We start from the raw sequence: 22,308 nt of genomic DNA, 5'->3' as shown, positions 1-22,308 counted from the left end.
AAAAAAGGATTCTATTGGACAGGGCATTTGAAATTTAATACCAGACATGAAACAAGACATCTGTTGGACTCTCATTTGTTTCTCTTTGAATGGGCTTTAATTGAAAGCTCAGTGAAAAATGCAGGTTACATTCTTAGTGTTATCAATAGTTTGTAACAGCAACAACATCAGAACAGTGATGCATCTAATATTTATACAGTTTCTAATTTTAGATGTCTAAGAGCAATACATTATCAGATATATATATATACACACAATTTCAAGCAATTAAAAGTAAATAATAAACCCCTCCTCCCAAAACCCTGAAACAATATATTTCCTTACACTAATAATGTCTTTTTCACATATACTTGACAAAGAGTCTTTTTAAGTTACTTATCTTAAGAGTAATCTGTTAATGGAGATCCTGGACCAGCCCCATTAAAAGTTCAGTTTTAAGTTTATACAGCTTGCTAGCCACATAACCAGTGTGGCTTTACATTGTAAACAAATCCCAAATGTCTACAATGATTGGAATCACTTTTGTGTAAAGGAGATCTGTGCATCTCATGATGGAATAAATTTAAACAAATACATTAAAACAGAAAGAGAGAGAGAGAGAGAAATAGAGCTATTTGATGAATAAAACAGTTTGGGGGGATCGATTATGTGATTATTTAAAAAACAAGTTAACTTACTGGTAAGATTCTTATTTTCTATACAGAAGTTCTCGTTCATCTAGCACTAGCTGCTCTAGAAATAAGTTCTTTTAAAAAAGGGTTGATTTGTGTATTCAGAAGCATTGCTTCCAAGTTTAAAAGCTTGCCCTTTGGCAGTACAACTACAAAGTTTACAAAAAGTATCTCAGCTGATTGTTCTGTCTCATCTTGAGAGGATAGAGGTTGTAGTACTTGGAAACTTCAGCACGTGCACAAAAGCAGTAAGCGTGAAGCTTACCTTCAACTGGCACGACTCACCCTACCCACAGCGGGACTAAAAAGAGTACAATAAAATGCACCTAGAACAGCTCAAGCAAAAATGAAAACAGAAAACTGGAAACACCTACAGAGTGCAAGCATAGTTTAGAGTAATCTTGAAACTGCGGTAATCTTGCTCATTTTTTAATGAAATTGCAAATAAAACTCTTTTGAAGTTATTGAGCAGGGAATTCTGAATGTCGAAATGGAAGCTGAGCAGAATCCTACTGTTTAGTTAACTTGTGTCAAATGGGATGCGAAGACAGCTGCAGCTCTCTGACAGAGGTGATCGAAGATGGCTGATAAAGTTTGCAGTAGCTCATAATGTCCCATCTGGTTTATTCACTTGTTTGAAATGCCTAAAGGGCCAACTGCAGTTTAGTCATGTTCCTCTGGTGCATGTTGTGATGACGGACTAATTCATCAGACCTGGCAAATTTTTTTTGACAGCTGGGCCATCGGCAACTGAAAGGCTTTTCACCTGTTAACAAAACACCCTGTTATTAACTGGGTAGAAGAGCTTGCCTGGGATATCAGTATTCCTTCTCTTTCTGTAGCGTTGTGAGAAGCTAGGCAGGTCGCCACCAGGAAAGGTGTGCTGGGCCATCCTGAGAGGTTGTGGCCGTGCCCTCAGTTACTGCTCACCTCAGCACCCAGTGCTTTCTTACAGCTCACTCTGCTGATGTTCAGCCACAGCCTTTGCAGGCGAGGCACTGCATTCTGCAGTGGATCATTGCTGAAGACAGGCCTTACTGGACATCCTAGCGTCACGTACGTGTTACTCTCAATTCTGGGATGAACTACTTTAAAAGTAACTCTGGCACCTACAGAACCTTCGCTCACACCTTTGACTATCAGTCACTAGGAGAATTGTCAGTGATTATTTCGAGCTTGACCTCTAGTCAAGGAGAATTTTTCCTGCAAGTTCAATAAGTTTTGCCCAAAGTTATTCTGTGATGGTGAGGGTGGTGAGGGTGAGTGGTCAGTCAACATGAAGTTGCTGAACCAGACTGAAAGTTTCCCACTACTGTCTAGATTCCTTCCTGCAGGAGATTTTAAAGGACCAGAATACTTAGTATTTTTATAACGTTCCCATGAGTATAAATAATAGCCACTAAAAATGACCCCAAGCAAAGCGCTTGCAATTTTGACAAGAAACGCCATCACCTTTTTACAGTTTAATCTGCTGTCTCGATTTTCTACATTATGTGGAATTTCAGGCCTTGTGTCTGATGCTGCAGGAATGCTGCTGGAATGCTTTCATAAGCTCAGAGCAGTGCCCGGTGATTCCTGTTTCTTTTAGGCTTGCCTTTTCTTCCCCCCAGCTCAAGACAGACGCAGCATTTTATAGCAGGTTCAGCTCTGGGACAGGACTCTTCCATGCTGTCTTACACACCTCGTACTCTCCATCTCAGGACACCCTGGGGTAGGGTAGGACAAGCTCGTCCAACCATCTTCTTCTCTTCTTTGCCTCACACTTTGTACGTTTCGCAAACATCCAAATTCAGCAAAAATGAATCTGGGAGTGGCACCAAAGTTGCTTATTTCTGTTTGCAAAATCCCATGCGATAGACAGATCATATAAAGCAGGGGAATCTACGTAAAATCTATTTTATCCACGTGACATATATGCTGGCAAAAGCATCGACCATCGCACATGAGTGCATAAAACGGTATAGGACAAAGCTGCCAGAGCTGATAAAAATCACAGACTGTATCAGGTGTCTTCTTTCATCTCAGCTGCATTTGCAATATCATCCTGTGACCTGATGTGAGCTGTGGAGATTCTCACCAAACCACCACCACAAAAGCAGCATGCAGTTTTGCTGTTTCACAAGCAGTGTGATGGCCCACTCATGACAGGGATAACCATCTCTTAGTTCTGGGCTGGGCACAAACTACCTTACAGCTTCCCTGCACAGGTTCCAGAAGTCACTTTTTGATTGCTAAACATGTATATGGATGTGTGGAGCTTTTCTTTTGGATTCTTCTGTGGCTTTTTTACAGCTAAGGTTGCTCTTACAGTAAACTTGCTTGTGGAGACAAGAGAGCAAATAGTTTAACAACTGACTTACTTTAATCCCACAACAGATAAAAGTCACTTGCACTGCGCCTCATCAAAATTTAACATGGAACAAGTTAACAAGTTAATTGTTTTGTTGCAAGACTTAGAGAACATAAAAAGAAAGGAATGAAGCTACAGGGCAAGATGGACATGAAGAATCGCCAGCCATCACTCATGCTTGTTCCTCTCAGGTTATGTGTATTTTACAGTCTGAAGAGCACAACATCCAACTGCCGATGGGAGCATCATCACAGCAGGAGCAACTGGGCTGCAGAGCTCATGCAGAACCTCAGCTGGAGGGGCTATGAGGCAATCAGCGCCCAGGGGCAGCTGCTTTCAGCAACAAGGGAAGTGTGGGCTTGGATTGCGTGGAGCAAGGAAGAACTAGAATGGGGAGATCAGTTTCACTAGAGAAAGTGATTCTTCACTGATTTAGCTGGCTTAGGGTAAAAAAATTACCGAAGTCAGGAAAGTATGGAGTCCTTCCCTGAATCAGCAGATCAGCTAGCGGTAAAATGTGAAGGGAAATGTAGTTTCTCCTAACTTCCTAACACGTGGTAACCACTTGCCATTTTGTCTCCATGAGAATGTTACCTCTTGATGATTAAGAAAGCAGCTTTCTTCGTGCACATGCACCAAACCCAGGTCCTACAGTTCACCATGAGCTACAAAGAGAACTTAGCAATACGTCCATGCTCTTTATCTTCTGCAAGTTGCAAATGCTGATATTGCCACTGCTTTATCCAGTTAGTGCCACAGAAAATGCCATTATTCTTAGATGAATTGCTTCCTTTATGAAAATTTCTTATTTGTTTTTGAAAGTCTTTAATATGTGTTTTTATGGTCATGAAGAGAAAAAAGAATCCTTAGTAGAGGAAAAAGGATTTTCAAGCTCCTTGTCGATCAGTAGAGAAACTGAATCTAAAAGGTTAAACTCAGTACGGCAAATACTGTGATGCCTAATGACATGACAAAATGCTTGGTAAACAACTACTTCATAAAAATACTGCCTATGTAGTGGAAGGGAGCAGAAAATGTCAGTTCACAAGAATAATTCTAAAGCTTACAATACAGATGACATTGCAGTTGCTTCTTAATGGTGTTTATATTTACGTGAGGGCAGAGTAGACTAAAATGCCTGCTATTTTTTTTTCCACGTACTGCTATGAAATATTATAGTTTCTGCACAAAGGTCCTTGAATATCTGAGTAAGCTTTTGCTTCAGCGTCTGTCCGTATGAGTTTGCAAGAGGCACTCCTTTCATCTTCTGGAGAGATTACAAAGCAGCAGCAGCAAGATCTTTGCTGTGCTACACTGCATTAGGCTCAAGTGACACTTAGGAGAAGCACAGGTAGGCATGAATGCTTTAGATTACAGACCTTCAGCTGGAGCTGGAATTAAAATTTCTTTCTTGTAGGTTTTTTCAGGGAACACAAGAGATGGAGTTGACATTTGTGGGCTGAGGCCATGATGTTCATTTCACTATAGCTAACAGAATATATTTTATCAAGCTGAAAGTTCATGAAAAAAAAGAAAGCATAGTTTCAAAAGTCACTTAAATCCCATTGGAAAAAGTGACCATGATATTTAGGGAATACAGTCACACTGGCAAGCCAGCACACTCTGAAATTATTTCTGATGTTTAGAATATTTAATACTTGTTAAGAAACTTTCTAATCATGTAATTTACAACAATATTATTTAAAACTTATAAAAAATAATGAAATATAAATGTGAAGAAAAGTTTACGCACTTGTTTTACCTGTATGAGTCCTGGTATGAGTCTTCAGATGATCAGATCTGGAGAATTTTCTCTGACAGGTTTTACATTGGAAGGGTTTCACACCTTGAGTGAGGAAGGAAAAAATCTTTTTTTAGAACCCAACACCTTTTGGAAGGCTGAATGACATCAGTTATTTCTGAATTTTCAAAAGTCTGGATTTTTGTAGTCCTGTTCTGAAACTTCCCATGTGCCATGCAGGGTGCACTCATGTTTCAGCTCCCAGGCAGGGGGCCAGGGCCATTACCATCTCCTTTTCTGTGATTTTAAGAAGAGCAGTTGTCTAGCCTGTTCATCTAGACCTCCAAGAACTCCAGAAATGCTGAAATGGGCTGTCTTGATATTTCAAAAAAAGATCAAGCATAAAAAAATTGTGATGAATTTGGAATGAACTCACAAATAGTTTGGCTGTCTCAGAATATGAGTAAATGATAACCCAGCAAGTGATTCGCCAAGAAGGACTGCAGCATGTAGGCGGGACTCAGTCCTGATCATGACTGCTGCTGCCTTCTCCACTGGATGTTAACATCTGCTATACACTTTCCTGGCTATTCTTAGTGAATTGCACTCCAGTATAATCCAACCAGCCAGATCTTTGACATTTCTCTCCTTGCTACTCCTAGAACCCTTCTGGAGAGGCTAAAATCTAAGATTAGGTGTCTTCTGAATTAGGTACTTTAGTTGCTATGGCTTTTCCTTCTCCCTTCTGCTTTCCACATGGAAGTGCCCAGTAAGTTCACCAGCCTTTCATGCTGCACATAGTGTCATTGCCACACACACACCAAAACATCTACAGCAGCACTTATCTGGTTACTCACTGGCAACTCTTCCTTGCAGAGCTCTCTGGCTTTCAAAAACAGTAAATTTATTACATCGGAATACTATATAGCAAGCAGTTTCATTTAGAAACCTATTTCAAAAAGATGGTGATGGGATAAAAAGGGCACCAAAGAAGTGCTTAAATGCCAACAACAACAAAAAAAGCAACACAGTTACAACCCCCTCCTAAAGTGAACTTTAATAATTTGTCACTACTGGCATTGAACATTAGCAGATGCATCAGAAGTTTAGAAGCACACTTTCTGGATTCCAATTTAAATAGAGATATGAACTCTTTAAACAGTACAGATGCACTGCCAGCATACCTGTGTGTCGTCTTTGGTGCCGTTTGAGTTGGTCTGAACGAGAAAATCTTCGTTCACAGTCCTTAAAATCACACTGATATGGTTTTTCACCTGCAAAGTACAAACAGTTTATCTGAAAATGTGGCCAAAGTGGGAAGCGTGTCAGCTAGAATCAGCAGATTGAATGCACTACCGTAAGAAATGTAGGCTTCCCCACTTTCTAAAGCGATTTAAAGGAAGGACAGCCTCAATTGCTACAGAACCATACAACTGTGCTGGAACCAGTGGGGAAAGGCTGGCATAATTTACACATTGTCACCATTCTTGAATCTGCTCACTCTAAAAAATGGTCCACTAGATGAAAGCTATCAGAACTTTTGGGTTGTAAGATATTTTTTGTCTTCTGCTGAAAAAGAACAGAATTTTTTTTTCTATATTTCTTTGGAATCTACAAAAAACCCTTGTCAGTGGTTCCAGCTATAAGTAATTTGTACAGGAGAACAACTTGCTGCTTGCTCTAAGTCAATTTTCAAGCAAAAACTAAGTAAATGATGTGGTGATTTTCACCATACTAGATGAATTAAAGAAAGTGAGCAAAACTCAACCACAAAATAATACGTTCTTTCCCAAAACTCAAATGATGTTTCTTCCATAAAGCAATTCTAAATAGAATTTTGCTGCACGCTTCCTGCAGGCAAGGCTGTGAATTATTGCAAAGCTTCATGTCAACGCAAACTCCTCCTCCACCCTGTACAGCTCAGCAGAAACCTTCAGCATGCATTCTCCCTGAGTCCAAAAGTAAGCTTCTGACTTAAAATAAATAAATTAATTACTATTTTGAAACTGTCATAAATGAACTTAGTTTTTAAAGGCAAAGGGATTCACCAAACACAAAAAGATGCAAGAAGAAATGAGCAATTGAGGAGCCTGAGGAAAGGTTGCTGGAAAGGTTGCTGGAATACCACAGAGCTGGTGAGAATTCATTCAGCATAAAAAAACCCTACTCTGTGTGCTCTTACAGGAGGAGCTGCGTGACATTTCAGACCTCATTATCATCTAGTCTAAGGCCCCATTGCACAACACTGCAATCCTGCAAGAGACTACGATATAATTGTACTTCTACCTACATCAAATCTGTTTCCAGGGCCACAGCCCTGCAGAGAAGCCTCACTCAGCACAAAAGCCAAAGAAACATCTCTCACTGCAAAGCCAACAGATCCTACTTTTTATCTGGAAGATACACATTGGAACAGCTGGGATCTGCTCTATCTACTGTAGAAAGTTGAGACTCAAAACAAAGACACAGAATGAAGGACCTAAAGAACGAAAATCAGCTGCAGATACTGGAGCTGTGGTTTTGATTACTTTGAGTGTGTTTTTAAACACAAGTCATTCAAATCTTCACCGGAATTATCTTCATTCCTGATTATATTCGAATGAGAAAAAGGCTTTTCTTAGCACCTGTTGCATCTTCACTGGGAACAGCACATCCTGAGGTACTGCCAAGGAATATGTCTGATGTCACATTCATGTTGTTCGTTATTTGTGAAGGCTAGATGGTGCACCTTACATACATTTTAGTTTGGAATCATTAGGATGACAGGGTGTGATATGGGACGTAAGGGCATAAAGACATCCCTGGTTTCAGAAAGAAGTTTCTTTTCCTGGCCTTTTCTTAGCTGCCATTTAAGAACTGCTATGGAGTCATTTGAAAGGCTAATTAATAGAACTATGCTATGCTCAGGACCATGGTCTTCGATCTCAGCCCCAACTATTTTAGTTCAAAGCAGAAGCCTTCTGATCTAGGTAAGAACATAGGCAGCAAGTTAAGAAGAGCATTCCGAATTCATACCGACGCGGTTAGAATCAAGATTTCACAAAAGCAGCTGGATCTGCAAGGACAAGTTAACTTCCTGTGACGGTCACCCAAAGGAGTTCAGTGATTCTCAAACCGAGGTGTGGACAACTTCCACGTCTGCTGCGCTTAATTTATTAGCATCAAGGATTAAAGTTGCCACAGGTGTTTGAAATAGTTCCGCACACTTTGACCACAAGGGCTCCCAGGGGGGTGCCTGCTTTTCAGAAACCACTTACTTCCCAGGAATTCTGCCCTTTGGCAGATTTAAGAGGGGAAATGTCAGCAGTGCAGAATGCAGTGATAGGATGATTGCCTGCTAATTGCAATGTAAATGCAGCAGATAGTTAAGGAGGTCTCTGAATAAAATAGTATAGCAGGTCTGATAGCCTGTGCATTAAAGTATTTCTTCAAGTACTTTGAAATATAAATGATTAAATTAAGGACAAATGTAAGCAATGTACTTTTTAAAGGAATCAATCCAACATGCTTGCACAGAAATAACACTGATGCTACAGAAAATAAACAGTAAATAAACAAAAGGCAACACAATATTTGGCCAGAAAGCCTAACTTCTCTTTCCTTCTACATCTTCCATGCCAACTAGTGTCAAGAAAGAAGCCTGCTGAAGCCAGCTGAAACATAGCAGTTAATTTCTGTCAGTTTTACTAAAACAGAATCACCGAGTTGTCCCATGTTAGAAATCCGCTGGTGCCCCATGAGGTCACTATGCAGAAAGGGGTTAGACCAGTGTCTTGTTTCCCTCACCCTATTACAGCCCCCCCAGTAAAAGGCTCGAGCCTCTCAATGTACAAAAAATATCCCGTAATACTGTCACCTTCCTATGTGACCATATACAATTTCAAAACAAAACAGGAGAAGATGGAGCTTCACCAGTCCTTTCACCTGTGACTCGAAGGATCCCACGATTACTTACATTTTATTACTGAAAGAGGGCAACGAAAAAGGCTAAACTTTGTGCATAATGAGAGGATGGATGGGATAGCAGTGCTGGAATGCTATTCAGAAAGATATTTAGAAAAAAATAAGCTCAGTCATCACAGAACAAGTTTGAATCAGCCTTTGCATTCATGGCAATAAATACACTGAATAAAACAAACCTTCTTGCTCAAAGCGGGTTGACTCAACCTAGAGGAAGTGTGCACATCTCTGCTGCAAATTAATTTGCACAGACACATGGGAAAGCAGAAATTCTACTGCTGCAGTAGTTGCACAAATATTCATAATCATTTCATGTCATTAAGGCACACAGCAAGAGCAGAAGCTTGTTGCTAACCAGAGAACAAGGGAAGAGGAGGCCAATTTTGAAACAAAAGACAGCAAGTCTTAATGAGTATCTGAAAGCTTGTCTATACTCACTTCACCAACTTCAGCTGCTTTTCTTCTACACCCTACTAATCAAACAAGCACAATCCCCATCATCACAGCTTTACCACGCCACTGTGTTTCTGTTCAACACAGTTTGCTTTAGCAAACTCAGAAAACTTTTGTTTTTCTATTTAGTATAGGTAATGTTTTCTGTCATTTTCACACCAGAGCTCAGGTGTGAGACAATCTCATGACGTTTGCAAAAACAGATCTCATATTTTAAACACATAAATAAACTTATTTCATCTCACAGAAATGGGATTATTTCATTATTTCAAAGCAACACTGACAGAAAGTGCTATCCTATAAGTTACTGCACTGGATACTTTAGGGGTCTGTGCAGTTCCCAGCTGAAGCACAACAGCACCCACTTATCTTCTGCTTACAGAGAAGATAGAGCTCTGTCAGTCAAAGGTGCTGTAATGATGAACTGCAGTAACGACTGTAAGGCATTTAGCAGCGTGGTCACACTTGCCATAAAGAAAAGATATTTTGTTAGTCAAAGCAAAGAAATTGTTCTGAGATGATTAGCAAGAAATTGGTTACTTATCTGCATTATTTGTGCTGCCCAGGGCCTCAGAAATTCACTTCCAATAGCTATCCCCTGCCACATCAAGTATTTACTTTTTTAATTACACACTGTCATACTTCATTGTAGAAACTGATACCTGCAGTTGAGCACATGTAGGCTGAAGAATATCCCCAGCAAAAAGGCAGAGGGTATTTTCTCTACAAAAATACTGTTTGTCACTAGTGGTAAAAACAGGCTACAGAAACCAGTTCTGTGTGGCAGGGCCCTGTTTGATTTTGCAATACTGCAACCAGTGAATGGAAGATCTGCTGAGCCAAGTTCTCTGCAAATATTTATGACGGAAAACAAAAAGATAAGCAAAAGTGAACATTATTTCATAATGATATAATCTGTTTTTCCAATATCAGGTATATGTAACAGCTTGTTTTCAAATTGTGTGTCCATAGTTAAAAAACTGACCTACCACTATACTAAGAAAGGTGGGAAGGGCTTCAAACCCATGAGTGAGTACAGGACCACCTTACGGGAGGATGAGTAAAATCCTGTGAGTAAAGGAGTAAAAAATATTGGCCGTAAAGTGGTATCCCAAACAAACAATCCTCCACTTGAACTACTATCTGACAGTTCTCTAACCTCAAAATGGCTCGTCAGGATTCCCCGTTAAAGCGCCAGAGTGGAAGAAGATGTGGTATGTACCAGGCAATACGTTCGCCAGCTTCTTTCCATCTAAGTGAGCATGCTGATTCCAGCAAACCCAATTTCTATACTTTGCAGTGAACTCCAGAGCAGTGGTATGGAATGGAGTTCGTTGTGTTACAGGCAGAAAAGTGACACGAGAGCCTAGGAGACAGCTACATAATTATCAACATATGCCAGCGGCCTCATCTTAATTATAATTATCAACATATACCAGCAGCTTCATCTTAATCACACTGGTCACTGAAGATATCCCCTCACATAAAACCAAAGAGGTGGAGAACACAAAGATGATAAGTGTGAGCTGTAGCAATCGTAACTGCTACCAACAAAACACACACATTGCTCATAGCAGTGACTGATCTGCTCTTGGAGACAACAGCTCTGCAGGAAGGGCACTTCTAGTATCACCAAGTCCAGCTGCCTGACCCTTTCAGTGCTAACCAAAGGTTACAGCATCTCATCCAAATGCCCCTTGAACACCGACAGGCACGGGGCACCAAGCACCTTGCTAGGAAGCCTGTTCCAGTGTCTGACCAGCCTCACGGTAAGGAAACATTTCCTAATGCCCAGTTTGAATCTCCTGGTGCAGCCTCGTGCCATTGCCGCTCGTTCTTTTGATGATGAGGTTTTCCACAAGAGGCAGCCACAGATCAGGGTCAGATAAAGAAAGACACGAAGTTACCTAGAGGGCTGGAAATGGCTCTACACCACAAACAGTCAGTTCAGCTGCCCAGAAGAGCACGGGACTGACCACATGGGCACCAAATCCACACCTTCCACTGTGCCACGCAGCCAACAAGATGTGTTAACTCAGAAGTGTTAGGTCTATCCACTCCACATCCTCCCACACATATAGTTCACAAAGCACTGAGAAAAGCTAGGAATAACAGCCTACAAGAAGATACAAGAAGTGAAGGGCATCATGTCTTAGGTATCTACAAGCAGCTGGGAATTTAAGTAAAATTTCCAGATAATAAAAGTTATAGGAAATGGTCGGTGCTCATGCAACAAGCTGGAGGATGGAAACCTAAGTGTCCCTGCCAGTCTGACAAAGGGACAAACTCCTTTCTAATCCTAAACCTGAATGCCTCAGCCACACAGTTTAACCAATTACCCAAGCAACACTCACACCAGCAGTGCAATTCCCCCTTGCTTCCTCTCTTTAGCTCCAAGCAACCTTGGAAGTTCACATGGTGTTATCTATCGCGACATTTCTATCAGCAAAGACAAATCTGGGTGTCAAACTCACCACTTACAGAAAGCAACTTGCAAAGGTTAGATGGAGGAAAAACAAGTTTTATTATCAACATAACACAATATAATGGCAGAAGGATCTGGGTACATCTGTAAAGAAGAGATGTCTGAGGGGAAAAAAAACATTTTTCTCTCTTCTGTTCCACTATAGCATAAACCAAAGGAGAAGGAAGGGCTGCTTATGACCTCAAATACAAGGGAAGAAGCCTCTCTAGGGATGCTAGGCTGTTACAATCCTATTCCCTATCTTGTCTGGGGCTTTTGTGACTCTACACAGCTAGATTATATAATGCTGGATATCCCCTTTAGTTTAAGAATAATAATAATCAAAAAAAAAAAAAAAAAAGATGTAAGCAGAAGTTCCTGTGGGGGCATCCAGAAATAATACTGGGAAAGCCAAGCAACTAACTGGAATAAAATACAGAAACAGAACGATTGTGATTGCTAAGGTAAAGAGTAAATCAACCGAGGAACGAAAGAAGTTGTGATTATGAGAAGGATTCAGAACTGTTTAGGAATACTCAAGAAAAATACTGCTGTTAATGCACCCCAAAAGATCTCCAAATTATTTTCTGTTTCAAATTTATTTACAGAAAATATAATAGCACTTCTGTAGACCTTCGGTTCTAAAGACAAAATTCCACTTGCAATCTAAATTATATCTATAATTTTAGCAAAACTGAAGATCTCTGTCAGTATATTTTATGACTTGCATACTCAGAAATAAGAAATGCTTTGTAATGTTCACTTCTTACCTGTCATTGTTAAATGCAAGTAACTAATGTCAGCATATGATATCCAAAGGAAAAGTGTGCAACTATTTTTTAATGAAATATCTGTCGATCTGCTAAGTCTTAACAGTTGTTTGTTTCATCCTTTTGACCTTCTGTCAATGTTGACTCAACATCCATATTTACAGATTTTATTCACAGGTTTCTAATTAGCACAGAAAAGCTGTCCGAATAGAAATGTGATGAGCAACAAAAACATGCATAAGGAGCATATCTAAAGCTATCGTTACATATTTTCAACACTATAAAACTTCACGTAGGGGAAACAGTCCCTTTTAATCTTTTGCAGGGTACAGCAAGGCATTTTATTTCATTTTCAGTTGCAAACTGAATGGCCTGAATTCGGAGAGAACTCGGATCTTACCATACAAATTACTGGCTTCTAGCTCAACTCTCCATGGGATGACCCCACAGCAATTACGCTCCTTTGCCAATCCCTGCGTCTGACCCCAACCAGACAAGTTTGTACAGGGGGATGAGATTATAGTAAATGTCTCACTTGCTCTTGCAGAAGAAACTTCTTCATAGTTAACAACACTTAAAGTTTGGAACAAGCTTTGATGCTTCTAAATTTAAAAATTAAAAATAAAATTCACAGTCCTGAATGCTGCCCTGTAACAGTAAGAGAGGGAGGCAGGTGATCTACTTGCTGTCAGCACTGCTCTGTGTTTTACTTCCGTGGATGCCCAGATTTCTGCATCCAAAAGAGGGGCTGCCCCGATGACAGAGCACAGACACCCCTCAACCAATAGAGTCTCCCTGCCGCTGACCTGCCGGAACATTTCTAAGCTGTTTTAAAATCCCCCTGCCCCCCGTAACACGACGTGTGCCATTCGATGGCATCACTTACCAGTGTGCTTTCTGCTGTGCATCTGTAAATGGGACAGCTTGAAGTATCGCTTGTTGCAGCCGGGGTAGGCGCACATGAAGGGACGTTTCTCATTTGTCTCGCTTGCTGACCGCACGATGGTCGGAGCCACGCCTGGCACTCGGCGCACATCCTACAATGGCACACACTTGCTAATGTGATGGGAACGTTCACAAGCTCGTGCTCAGCAAACCGAAAGGCAAACAGTCAGAGGCACTTCTCCAAGACAAGAGATGCTTAAATACAGCACACCGCAAACCGTAACTTATTCCACATTCCAATGAAATACAACATTAGTGTATCTTAAGCTGTTATTTCCAGAGCATTAAAATTGTATGAAGGTGAAATAGTGAACTCAAAATTATCCCATTAATATTTATATGCAAGATTAAATATTCTGCCCTCAGATATTGCAGTAAGACTGACTGGCATAAGAAATAGTTTTAAGTATATATCGCCACACAGATAAGAGCATTAGCCAAAGTAACACTGTAGTACATTAAATATCCATATGAAATTAAGGTGCAGGCAAATAAATGTATTGGGTTAATACAGATTGTTAAAAAATCAAACAAGAAAAACTGGTGGAGCTGTTGAACAGATTGGCTTCAGTGAGTTTTGGCCATCATCCACCAAATGTTCCACCAAAGACCATCTTCTCCTCCTGACACAGTGAGCTCCCATAAGCACGCCAGCTGCTTACTTTTATTTACTGGGCAAAAAGCTGGCTCACAAACCTGTTTCTGAGAGTTTGCTACTGAATAGTGACTTGTGAAACCAATACAGAACAGAAGAAGGAGAAAAAAATGCCATCTGAAAACTTCCATCTACGCTGATTACACAGAAAGAGCAACACATAAGAGGCAAATGTTATGTGGTGATTTTTCCATTGGTTTTAAGAAGCTGTATCTTTTACAGTGGTGTTTATTGATGATATAACCGTTTGAGAAAAAGAGGAAATTCACTTCCATGAGTAAAAAATTCCTTCCAAATGTTCTCTCTAGTCATTAGGAAACAATCACTTCTTATATTATTTTTGTTTTAAGGAGATGTGTTTGAATTAGTAAAGCTTTGGAAATGCTTAAAAGCAAAATGTCATCTAGCACCTTCTTACACAGTTGTCAGACTTCGTCCACTGTAACACAAGTTCCACATGGCCAAAGTGGCTGGAGCTAGAAGTTGCAAGCTGTATCTATTTTGGACCATCTGGAGCAGCCGGTAAGAAACACTGCCTCACAAGTATCTTTCAGAAACAAACAATTTTAAATGACTGTGTCAGAAAGAAATCTTACATGATACTTCAGTGTTTTCAGTGAAGTCACTTAATGTCAACCACTTCTCGGTGCCACAGGGAAACTCAAATCAAAGTTGAATTTATAAATACTAGCAAGGTAGTAAGTGAACATTACAAACAGGCAGCAGCGTTACTTCCCTGTGAATAACGCCCTACCATACTCACTTGTATGCCTCTAAAAACTCCATGGGTGTGTATTCTGTACTGGGCCCCACAGCTGTATAACATGGGAGCACTGTGGTTCTCATTTTCATATCCTGTCGTATGGCTGCAAATAAAGAAAGGAATAATGGAGAAATGAAATATTTTTCAGTTCTTTGCTCCACGTGAGAGGTTTAATTTCTTAGCTTGGTGATAACATATGCAGAGTTTGTTTTCATAGGCAGGATATCCAAGCTCAGGTGGAATTCGCCGAAGGAAGCCTGCTCCACCTTCACGTGGACCTGCTCCCTTATGGCACGGTGCACAGACTCCAAACACACAACTGTTAGCATCCCCTAAGACAGTCCAGGAAAAAAAAAAAGGAAGAAGAAGAAAAAGAAAAAACACTTCACGATTTGAACTCTGATGTGTTTCCACAAAGATTCTAGGTAAGGGGGAAAAATCCACATAGCAGCATAACTGTGTCGTGTGCGCATGTACACATTATTTATCAGCTAAACGTGGGGCTGGCAATTGCTAATATCTTTTGGAATGAGCAAAATGCTTCAAGTTTCACATTAAGTGCAGTGGATTTTTGTCAGCACTTCATGACTCAGATATTACCAGATACTACCAAGAAAGTGATGACATTTATAAGAACAGCAGTCATGTACTCATAAACAGAGATTACAAATCAGTGTCCAAACTATTTATCCCACATATCAGCCTGCAGGATGCACTACAAATTAACCCTTTATTTAAAAAAAAAAGAAAAAAACTGTACATTATTGGGATTCCTTACGCAGCATCATGACAATTTTAAAAATGTGTAACTTATGCTGTGTTTTCAGGGCGAATCAGCCACATATTTATCTATTTACGTTTATTTTTCATAATCTTACACTCTTCTGTCTAGAACACTAGGAATACTGCAGGTTGGTTGTTTTTTTCCTGCTCGTGACTTTCTTCATGTTACAATAATATAAACATACTTTAAAAGAGTGTGTTAGATTAGTGTGGACGTTGCCACATGTATTAATGGACACTGGTAAATGTTCATATTTCACACTGCACTAGAAATTAGAAAGCCCAGAACAAAGCCCAAGGGCACGGAGCTAGGGACAAAGATGGATACATAGGATGTTATCCCAGTCTTTGCCAAATGCTTGCAATAGCAATTTTAAGGGGTCCCTGAGGCCCAGGCTCTCGTTTCACTGTGCCTTCCTTTCTCTTCACTCAAAGTTCATGTGCAGAGTAGAATTACAAGGAAGTTTTAAACCTCTTAAGTGATTTGCAGAACAGCCAGTGGAACTGGAATGCGGGAGATGTTTCAACAGTTTGTGAACTTTGCTAAAGAGGAAGGGAGCACTACTTGTGAACTGCTGTTACTCCAGCACGTGGGTCACATTCCTTGTTATTCCTCCACTTAGCAGCCTGCAGGCTGCCACCTGGCACATGTGTTCCTCTAGTTCAAGTCCTCTGCTGCTTCAAACACTAGGTTCAAATCCTGGCTCCACCTGGCTGCTCAAAAAGGCTGCACTTTCTAGGAAAGCACATTCTGCTTGTTTCAATTTTAGGTGCCAACCAGGTGATTATAATGAAATCTGCCTTTGGGTGCTGGCAATGAAGTATCTTTGATCTGCAATATTATCTTTAGTAATAAGAGAAAGGAATATACTGTTAGCTGATTTAGATGCATTAAACACTTCTCTAGACACCATTTCTAACAAAACTCCTCTCTGCTCAGGGTCCAGATGCGGCCTTTTGTTCCATAATACAAATAACATTTGCACAACTCCCATTTCCCACCAGCACTGAATTTTCCTCTCCTTTTACAGAAGCACAGAATGGCCAGGGTTGGAAGGGACCTCAGGGATCACGAAGCTCCAACCCCCCACCACAGGCAGGGCCACCAACCTCCCCATTTCATAGCAGCCCAGGCTGCCCAGGGCCCCATCCAAGCTGGCCTTGAACACCTCCAGGGATGGACGGGGCATCCACAGCCTCTCTGGGCAGCTGTTCCAGCACCTCACCGCTCTCTCAGTAAAGAACTTCCCCCTGACACCCAACCTCAATCTGCCCTCCCTCAACTTCAAACCATTTCCCGTTGTCCTGCTGTTATCCACCCTTTCAAAGAGCAGCAAAGCCTATAATTGATAAAAAGAAGGTGAAAAGTACCAAGCCCATCATGCATGATACTCATGGTAATCACAAATTAACACAGAAATTTGATGAGAACGTGCATTAGTAAGGAGGAATTCCTGCAGTAGAAGCTATCTCTGATCTGTAACGTGTCAAGAAATAAAAGCTAAATATGAACTCCAGCTCTAGTTACCCTGTGAGTAGCTGTGTCTGCTCTCACTCCATTCCTGTGCTACCAACTGAGACGCCAACTCAGATAAGAAGAATTTGCAGAGCTGAAACTTTAAAGGAGGAACAGGAATATACAGTAAAATGTTATGGCACCAAACACAACCTCACTTCCCCTCCAAATTCACATTTTCCAACTTCCAGTGTTGAATGCTTCTGCAAAAAACATTTGGTTCTGAAGTAACTCCTCTCAAGAATAAGAAGCAGAACAAAGAGCCTGCCTGTGCCCTCAAGAGTGACTCTATGAGTGAGAGTTATCCTCTGGATGTGCTCCACCTCAGTTTTCATTGCATGTTTGGGATGGCTTCCTCAACATTCAGCCTTTTTTGTATTTCCTCCCATTATTTCTAATTATACTTCATTATAGCTTTACACAAAACTGCTACACTTAGGAGATAAAAACTTTTCAGAGCTTCTTGACTCACGGAACACTAAGAGGTGAAGAGCCATCTATTTAAACAGCTCTCTTTGAGAAACGTTTAGCAAGCAGGAATCATGGTTCCCATCTCATCAGCGCTGGCTGGTTGGTCATAAGATGATAACTGCAAGACAGTGAGATTTGGTGCTTAAGGTGATATTTATTCACTATGGAATAATCTGTTCTTTGTGGAGATAGAAATTAACAGTGACTGCTCCTCCTGATGAATGGAGAAACACGAATGCTGAAGGCGGGAGGGTTCAAAACCAGTCCCCACCACTGTTTTCTTGAACTTCACCTTCCGTCAGTAGTAACCTTACTGTGAAAGAAGATTTTTTTGCTCTGTACCCACGATGTATGCCACAAAACATATGTCATGCTTCACACAGCAGGCTTGCTTTATAATGCTTGTAGCTTATATACTAAAATAAAAGCTCCAACAGAAAATATCAATCTCCTGAATACACTGCTGAAACTCAAACGTCTACTGCCTACAAAAGATAATGACTGCATGTGAACGATGCAAGTAACTGATGGATGTATGTCTCCAGTACATCGAGTAAATGAGAATCTTCAGAGGGTAGGAGATCCCTCAGCTTTTAACTTTTCCTGTCAGGCAAACAGAAAATACCTCACACACGTAGGTCCTAAGATCTATACAAATAATAACAAAAAATTGTCCCAGTACACTCTCCAGACAGGTAACATTCCAGACCTTCACCAAAGCAATGTACATTTCAGATCCTCTAACAGCATCTGCACTGTGAATTAAAAAGATGACACATTAGAGATGATGCCATGCTGTTCAGATGAGCAGAGAGAGTTCAGGGCAGATAAACACTGACACCTCAAGAGAGAGAGGCTTCTCCAGCAGGCCCACGTTCCTTCCCACAGGTGGGCTGCTCAGGCAATGCCCCCCACGCCCCAGGTTGTGCCCCCCGAGCACGGCTGGTAGCATGGCCAAAGCTCCAGGGGCTGAGCTGGAGAGATTCAGCTGAGGCCAGGGGGGTAATCAGGGCACGGGCAGTGGGAGGAAAAGGAAAAAAAGCCTAGTAAGGCTTAGCTACATTTGGGAGAGACTCTAGACCAGTGCCTCCACAAGTCCTAAAAGGACTCAAGAGCTAAGTAAGGCTGGATGCAGCCAAACTGGCCTGTCAGGAATTTCTGTTTGAGTAAAGACTGAAGGACTTGCCTTCACAGTGTGTCTCTGCCTTTGCTTGCAAATACACAATTCCCTTGAACTTCAATGGGAACAGGACACGGGCAGAACTGGACTACAAGTATTTGCAATTCACCACGTTAGCTGGTGAAACGACGACTCGGTATTTTGTCCTCCGGTTCTAGGCAGCCAGAAACAGACCTGGAAACATATCCATACAACGCAGCTCCAGATAACTGGGCAACAAAGACTTGATACTTGCAAGGCGAAAGGCTAAGCAAGCAACAGTGTTGCAGATCCTTGGAAGGGCCTGCATTTACCCTCAGCCCAGCGCATCCCCGGCACCCGGAGAGTAGCTCTTTTAAATGATTCATCCCAAAGTTGTACAGATCGTACAAAGATTAATAAAAATGAAGGTTTTACTGATGAGAATGTGTGATGAAAAACAGAGCAGCTTTAGAGAGTTATATCAATCTAAGTGGTTATAAAAAAAACTCATAAAAGATGACATTCTAATCTGAATATTTAAAAAAAAATAAGCAAGCTGCAATTTCTCTCTCACACCATTTTTACTTCGTTAAACTGAAATTGTCTGTCTAATGTATAAGCCATTTACAGCTTAATCTGTAGAGTCAAGCTTTTTACTATTATTTCATGAACCAAAAAAGGGAAGCTTTAGGGCACACTGAGAAGAGTTAGAAAATTTCAGATGAAAACACGAATACAAATTGATTCATGAGATTCAGAGTTGGAAGAATAAAAAAAGCCAGAAAGCAAGATTACATAAAGCAGGCACCACATTAAGCCTCAATTTAATTGTGTTTCAATGCAAGAACAGGAATTTTAGGGTTTAGAAACAGAGCCAAAAATGAGGCGAAGTGAGGGTGTGGGCTTGTCCCGTTGATAACAGAACATAAAGGAAGAGAAGTAGAGTTAATTCCCTCTGCTAAAATATTTACCATCCTAGCACCCTGGGAAAAATACGTATGGAGACAGCAAAAAGATTCTGATTAGTTATATAGGAGATCATGTGTCTGCCTGTTTTGTGTCTAACACCAGCACGGAGTGTGGACTGTAAAGCTGCATTTTTAGCTGTACTTTCCAAGGCAATGAACATCACAAAAACGTTATTTCACACACTGCAGCCATTCTGCCATCTTCAATGAGAAAACCAGCTGGAGAGGAAGGCACTGGACTTCAGGGCACCCCACTCTCATTGACTTCAGCAGTTCAGAGTTGTTTTTTGTTTTGTTTTGTTTTTTTACTTTGACTGCAGTAGAACCAGGATTTCACCCAACACTTCCCTTCAAAATGAGACCCTCAGCTATCAGTGGGAAAGGGAAAACCGAGTGCCACAGACAGTGGCTCACTGTCCATCTCAAATTCGTGTTGACTGCAGAACTGACCCTGAGTAGTAAGTTTTACACCTCCATATTTTCTAATAATACCGTTATAGGAAACAGAAAAACCTTCACAATTCACTCCTAGACAAAGTAAGTTTTCCCTGTCTTGTTTTAGAGGCAGTTTTAGTAGCATTCTACAAAGATCATCGCTAATTTTCCTCCCAGTGGACATGAGCAAGCAGAATGTGTACAAAAGCCCTTCAAACACGCTGACCATTTAAAACACAAGCAGAAGCAAAAGGTTAAAAAAAAGCCACTGCATTTGTCTGGCTTTATATATGACTTCAGGTTAATGTCAGAAATATGGCTTACAGCTCTCATTCAAGCAGCTGAAAATAAAACCAGACAATGTTTCTACAAAGCCTTGTCATTGGGTATGTGCCTATTGTTGCCTATCATGCCATATCATTTCCTGCTCCGTATAAATTACTTCTATGCCCCTTTTACACAGAATATGCCACAATATCAGAGGATTTTAAAGTTGTGAGGACTGCCTTTACAATAATATTATGAAGGGCAATAGGATTTTCCATGCTGTACAAGTAAAAAAGTAATACAAGGGCAGAAGCTGATGGAAAAAGTGTCCAAAAGATTTTTGACATCCAGTCTGAGACATCTGGGATCTGAGGACCCACAGCTTTCTTGCAGCAGTACCAACCAGGTCCCAGCCTCCCAACCAAGTACCACAGAACACCATCAGCAAACAGTGACACTCACTGCATTAACCTTGAAGCTTTCCCTTCAGATCCCTGAAATTTATGTGGCAACTCCTGCAGAGAAGGTGACAGCCCTCTCTTCTGCTCAGAGACCAAGAATGGCAGGGAAGTCTCTGGATGGGCAACACATAACTAAAATGTTAGCTCACGAGTTAGCGCATGTGGACTGTTCTTCCCTCACTTGAGGACTTCACGTGATTTCCAAGCACAACTCAACCCTAATGGCATTCCAAACCTAAAATTCAAGTCACTTGGACTATACAGCAGCAGCAGGGGGCTGCCATCTTCTCGAGGAACAGCTCCTTGAATAGATGCTTATTTAGGCCCATCCTTTTGGCTTACCAACAGGCATAAATGTCCAGAATTTAACATTCAGGACCCAACTCCGTATTCTGGAGCGGTCTGACTGCAACATTTCCACCCATTTCCCTGCGTGCACCTCTTCCTTTCACTTGCCACCCTTTCACATTGCTGCGCTGTCAGAAGACAACTCCTCTGCTCACCTCGTGTTTCTCTCTGCACCGGCTAGCAGCACCAGGAAAGGCACTTTGCTCCATCCCCCTTGATGCTCAGGCCGTGCCTTCTGCCATTCCTTAACACACTGATGGCACCAGAGACTAGAACCCACAGAAACGAAGAAGCTTCTGTCCTTCTCACGGCTCAACAGGAACGATAGTCATGATGAGTGGAAAGGACCCAGCTTTGACCACCTGGCAGTATTCATGGCCAAACTGCAAACTTTTACTTGGAAGTGAGATTACACAGCTGATTGATCAGATACTAGCAAACAGCTAAAAGCAGAATGCTTCCAGAAAAACTGCTTCACGAGTTAAGGACACAAGCTGCTAACTATCTCTACATAAACTACATGGCAACCACTTCACTCCAGGGCATTAATAAACTCATCCTGAACCCTGAGAACAACCTACTGAACTGGTCTACTGTCAAGTATACCTGAGTTTCAGATGATCACAGAGCTCTCTAACTACTTGCAGAACTGACTGGTAATGTTTTCTTCCTGATTACAACGCACACGAGCCTTAGCTGAGCCAGGAAGAAGTGCTGGGAAGAACCCAAGGCAAGGAGCTAAACAAGGACTGTCATCGTTGGACAGAATCTAGAAGCTCTGTATTTCAACAGAAAGACTGATTCCAAAATTCTTCAATTACAAGGTTGAGAAAAGCATCTGAAATACTAAACGCCTGGGAATCGCTTATGAACAGTTCATATATTTTGAAGATGTAAATCTTGGGAAGAATACCTTATGTTCATGGCAAATGAGCTTGGAGGTGCTGTGTATTGTAACTCTCGGCCAGAAAAGACAGATAACTATTTTGGCTCATATTACCAGAGATGAGGCTATGTCTAGCACTGATTTTCCACAGATTCTACAACCTTGGCCTACACCAAAACTCTCAGCTTTGTTTTACCATAGATCATTCATCATGATTTCTTTTCTTTTCTTTTCTTTTCTTTTCTTTTCTTTTCTTTTCT

General features: G+C 41.0%; 1 protein-coding gene across 4 annotated transcripts in view; it reads right to left on the bottom strand.

Moving 5' to 3' along the window:
• WT1 (WT1 transcription factor) overlaps positions 1-22,308 on the bottom strand; it is a 25,471-nt gene that overhangs the window by 2,465 nt on the left and 698 nt on the right. For 2 of the 4 annotated variants that reach the window (XM_010710690.3, XM_019615230.2), the window contains exons 2-5: positions 14,773-14,875; positions 13,296-13,446; positions 5,947-6,036; positions 4,784-4,867 (exon numbers count right to left, since the gene is read on the bottom strand). In XM_010710690.3, coding sequence (XP_010708992.1) covers positions 4,784-4,867; positions 5,947-6,036; positions 13,296-13,446; positions 14,773-14,875 — 428 coding nt within the window. Of the gene's footprint in view, positions 1-74; positions 1,438-4,774; positions 4,868-5,946; positions 6,037-13,295; positions 13,447-14,772; positions 14,876-22,308 lie in introns of those variants that run through there. The other 2 variants (XM_010710686.3, XM_010710689.3) reach the window with 2 other exon arrangements.

Source organism: Meleagris gallopavo, chromosome 5 (genome assembly GCF_000146605.3).
Source record: "Meleagris gallopavo isolate NT-WF06-2002-E0010 breed Aviagen turkey brand Nicholas breeding stock chromosome 5, Turkey_5.1, whole genome shotgun sequence".
Taxonomy (NCBI): Eukaryota; Metazoa; Chordata; class Aves; order Galliformes; family Phasianidae; genus Meleagris; species Meleagris gallopavo.
Note: the sequence above shows the minus strand (reverse complement) of the source record. Positions and strands in the feature narration are given on the sequence as shown.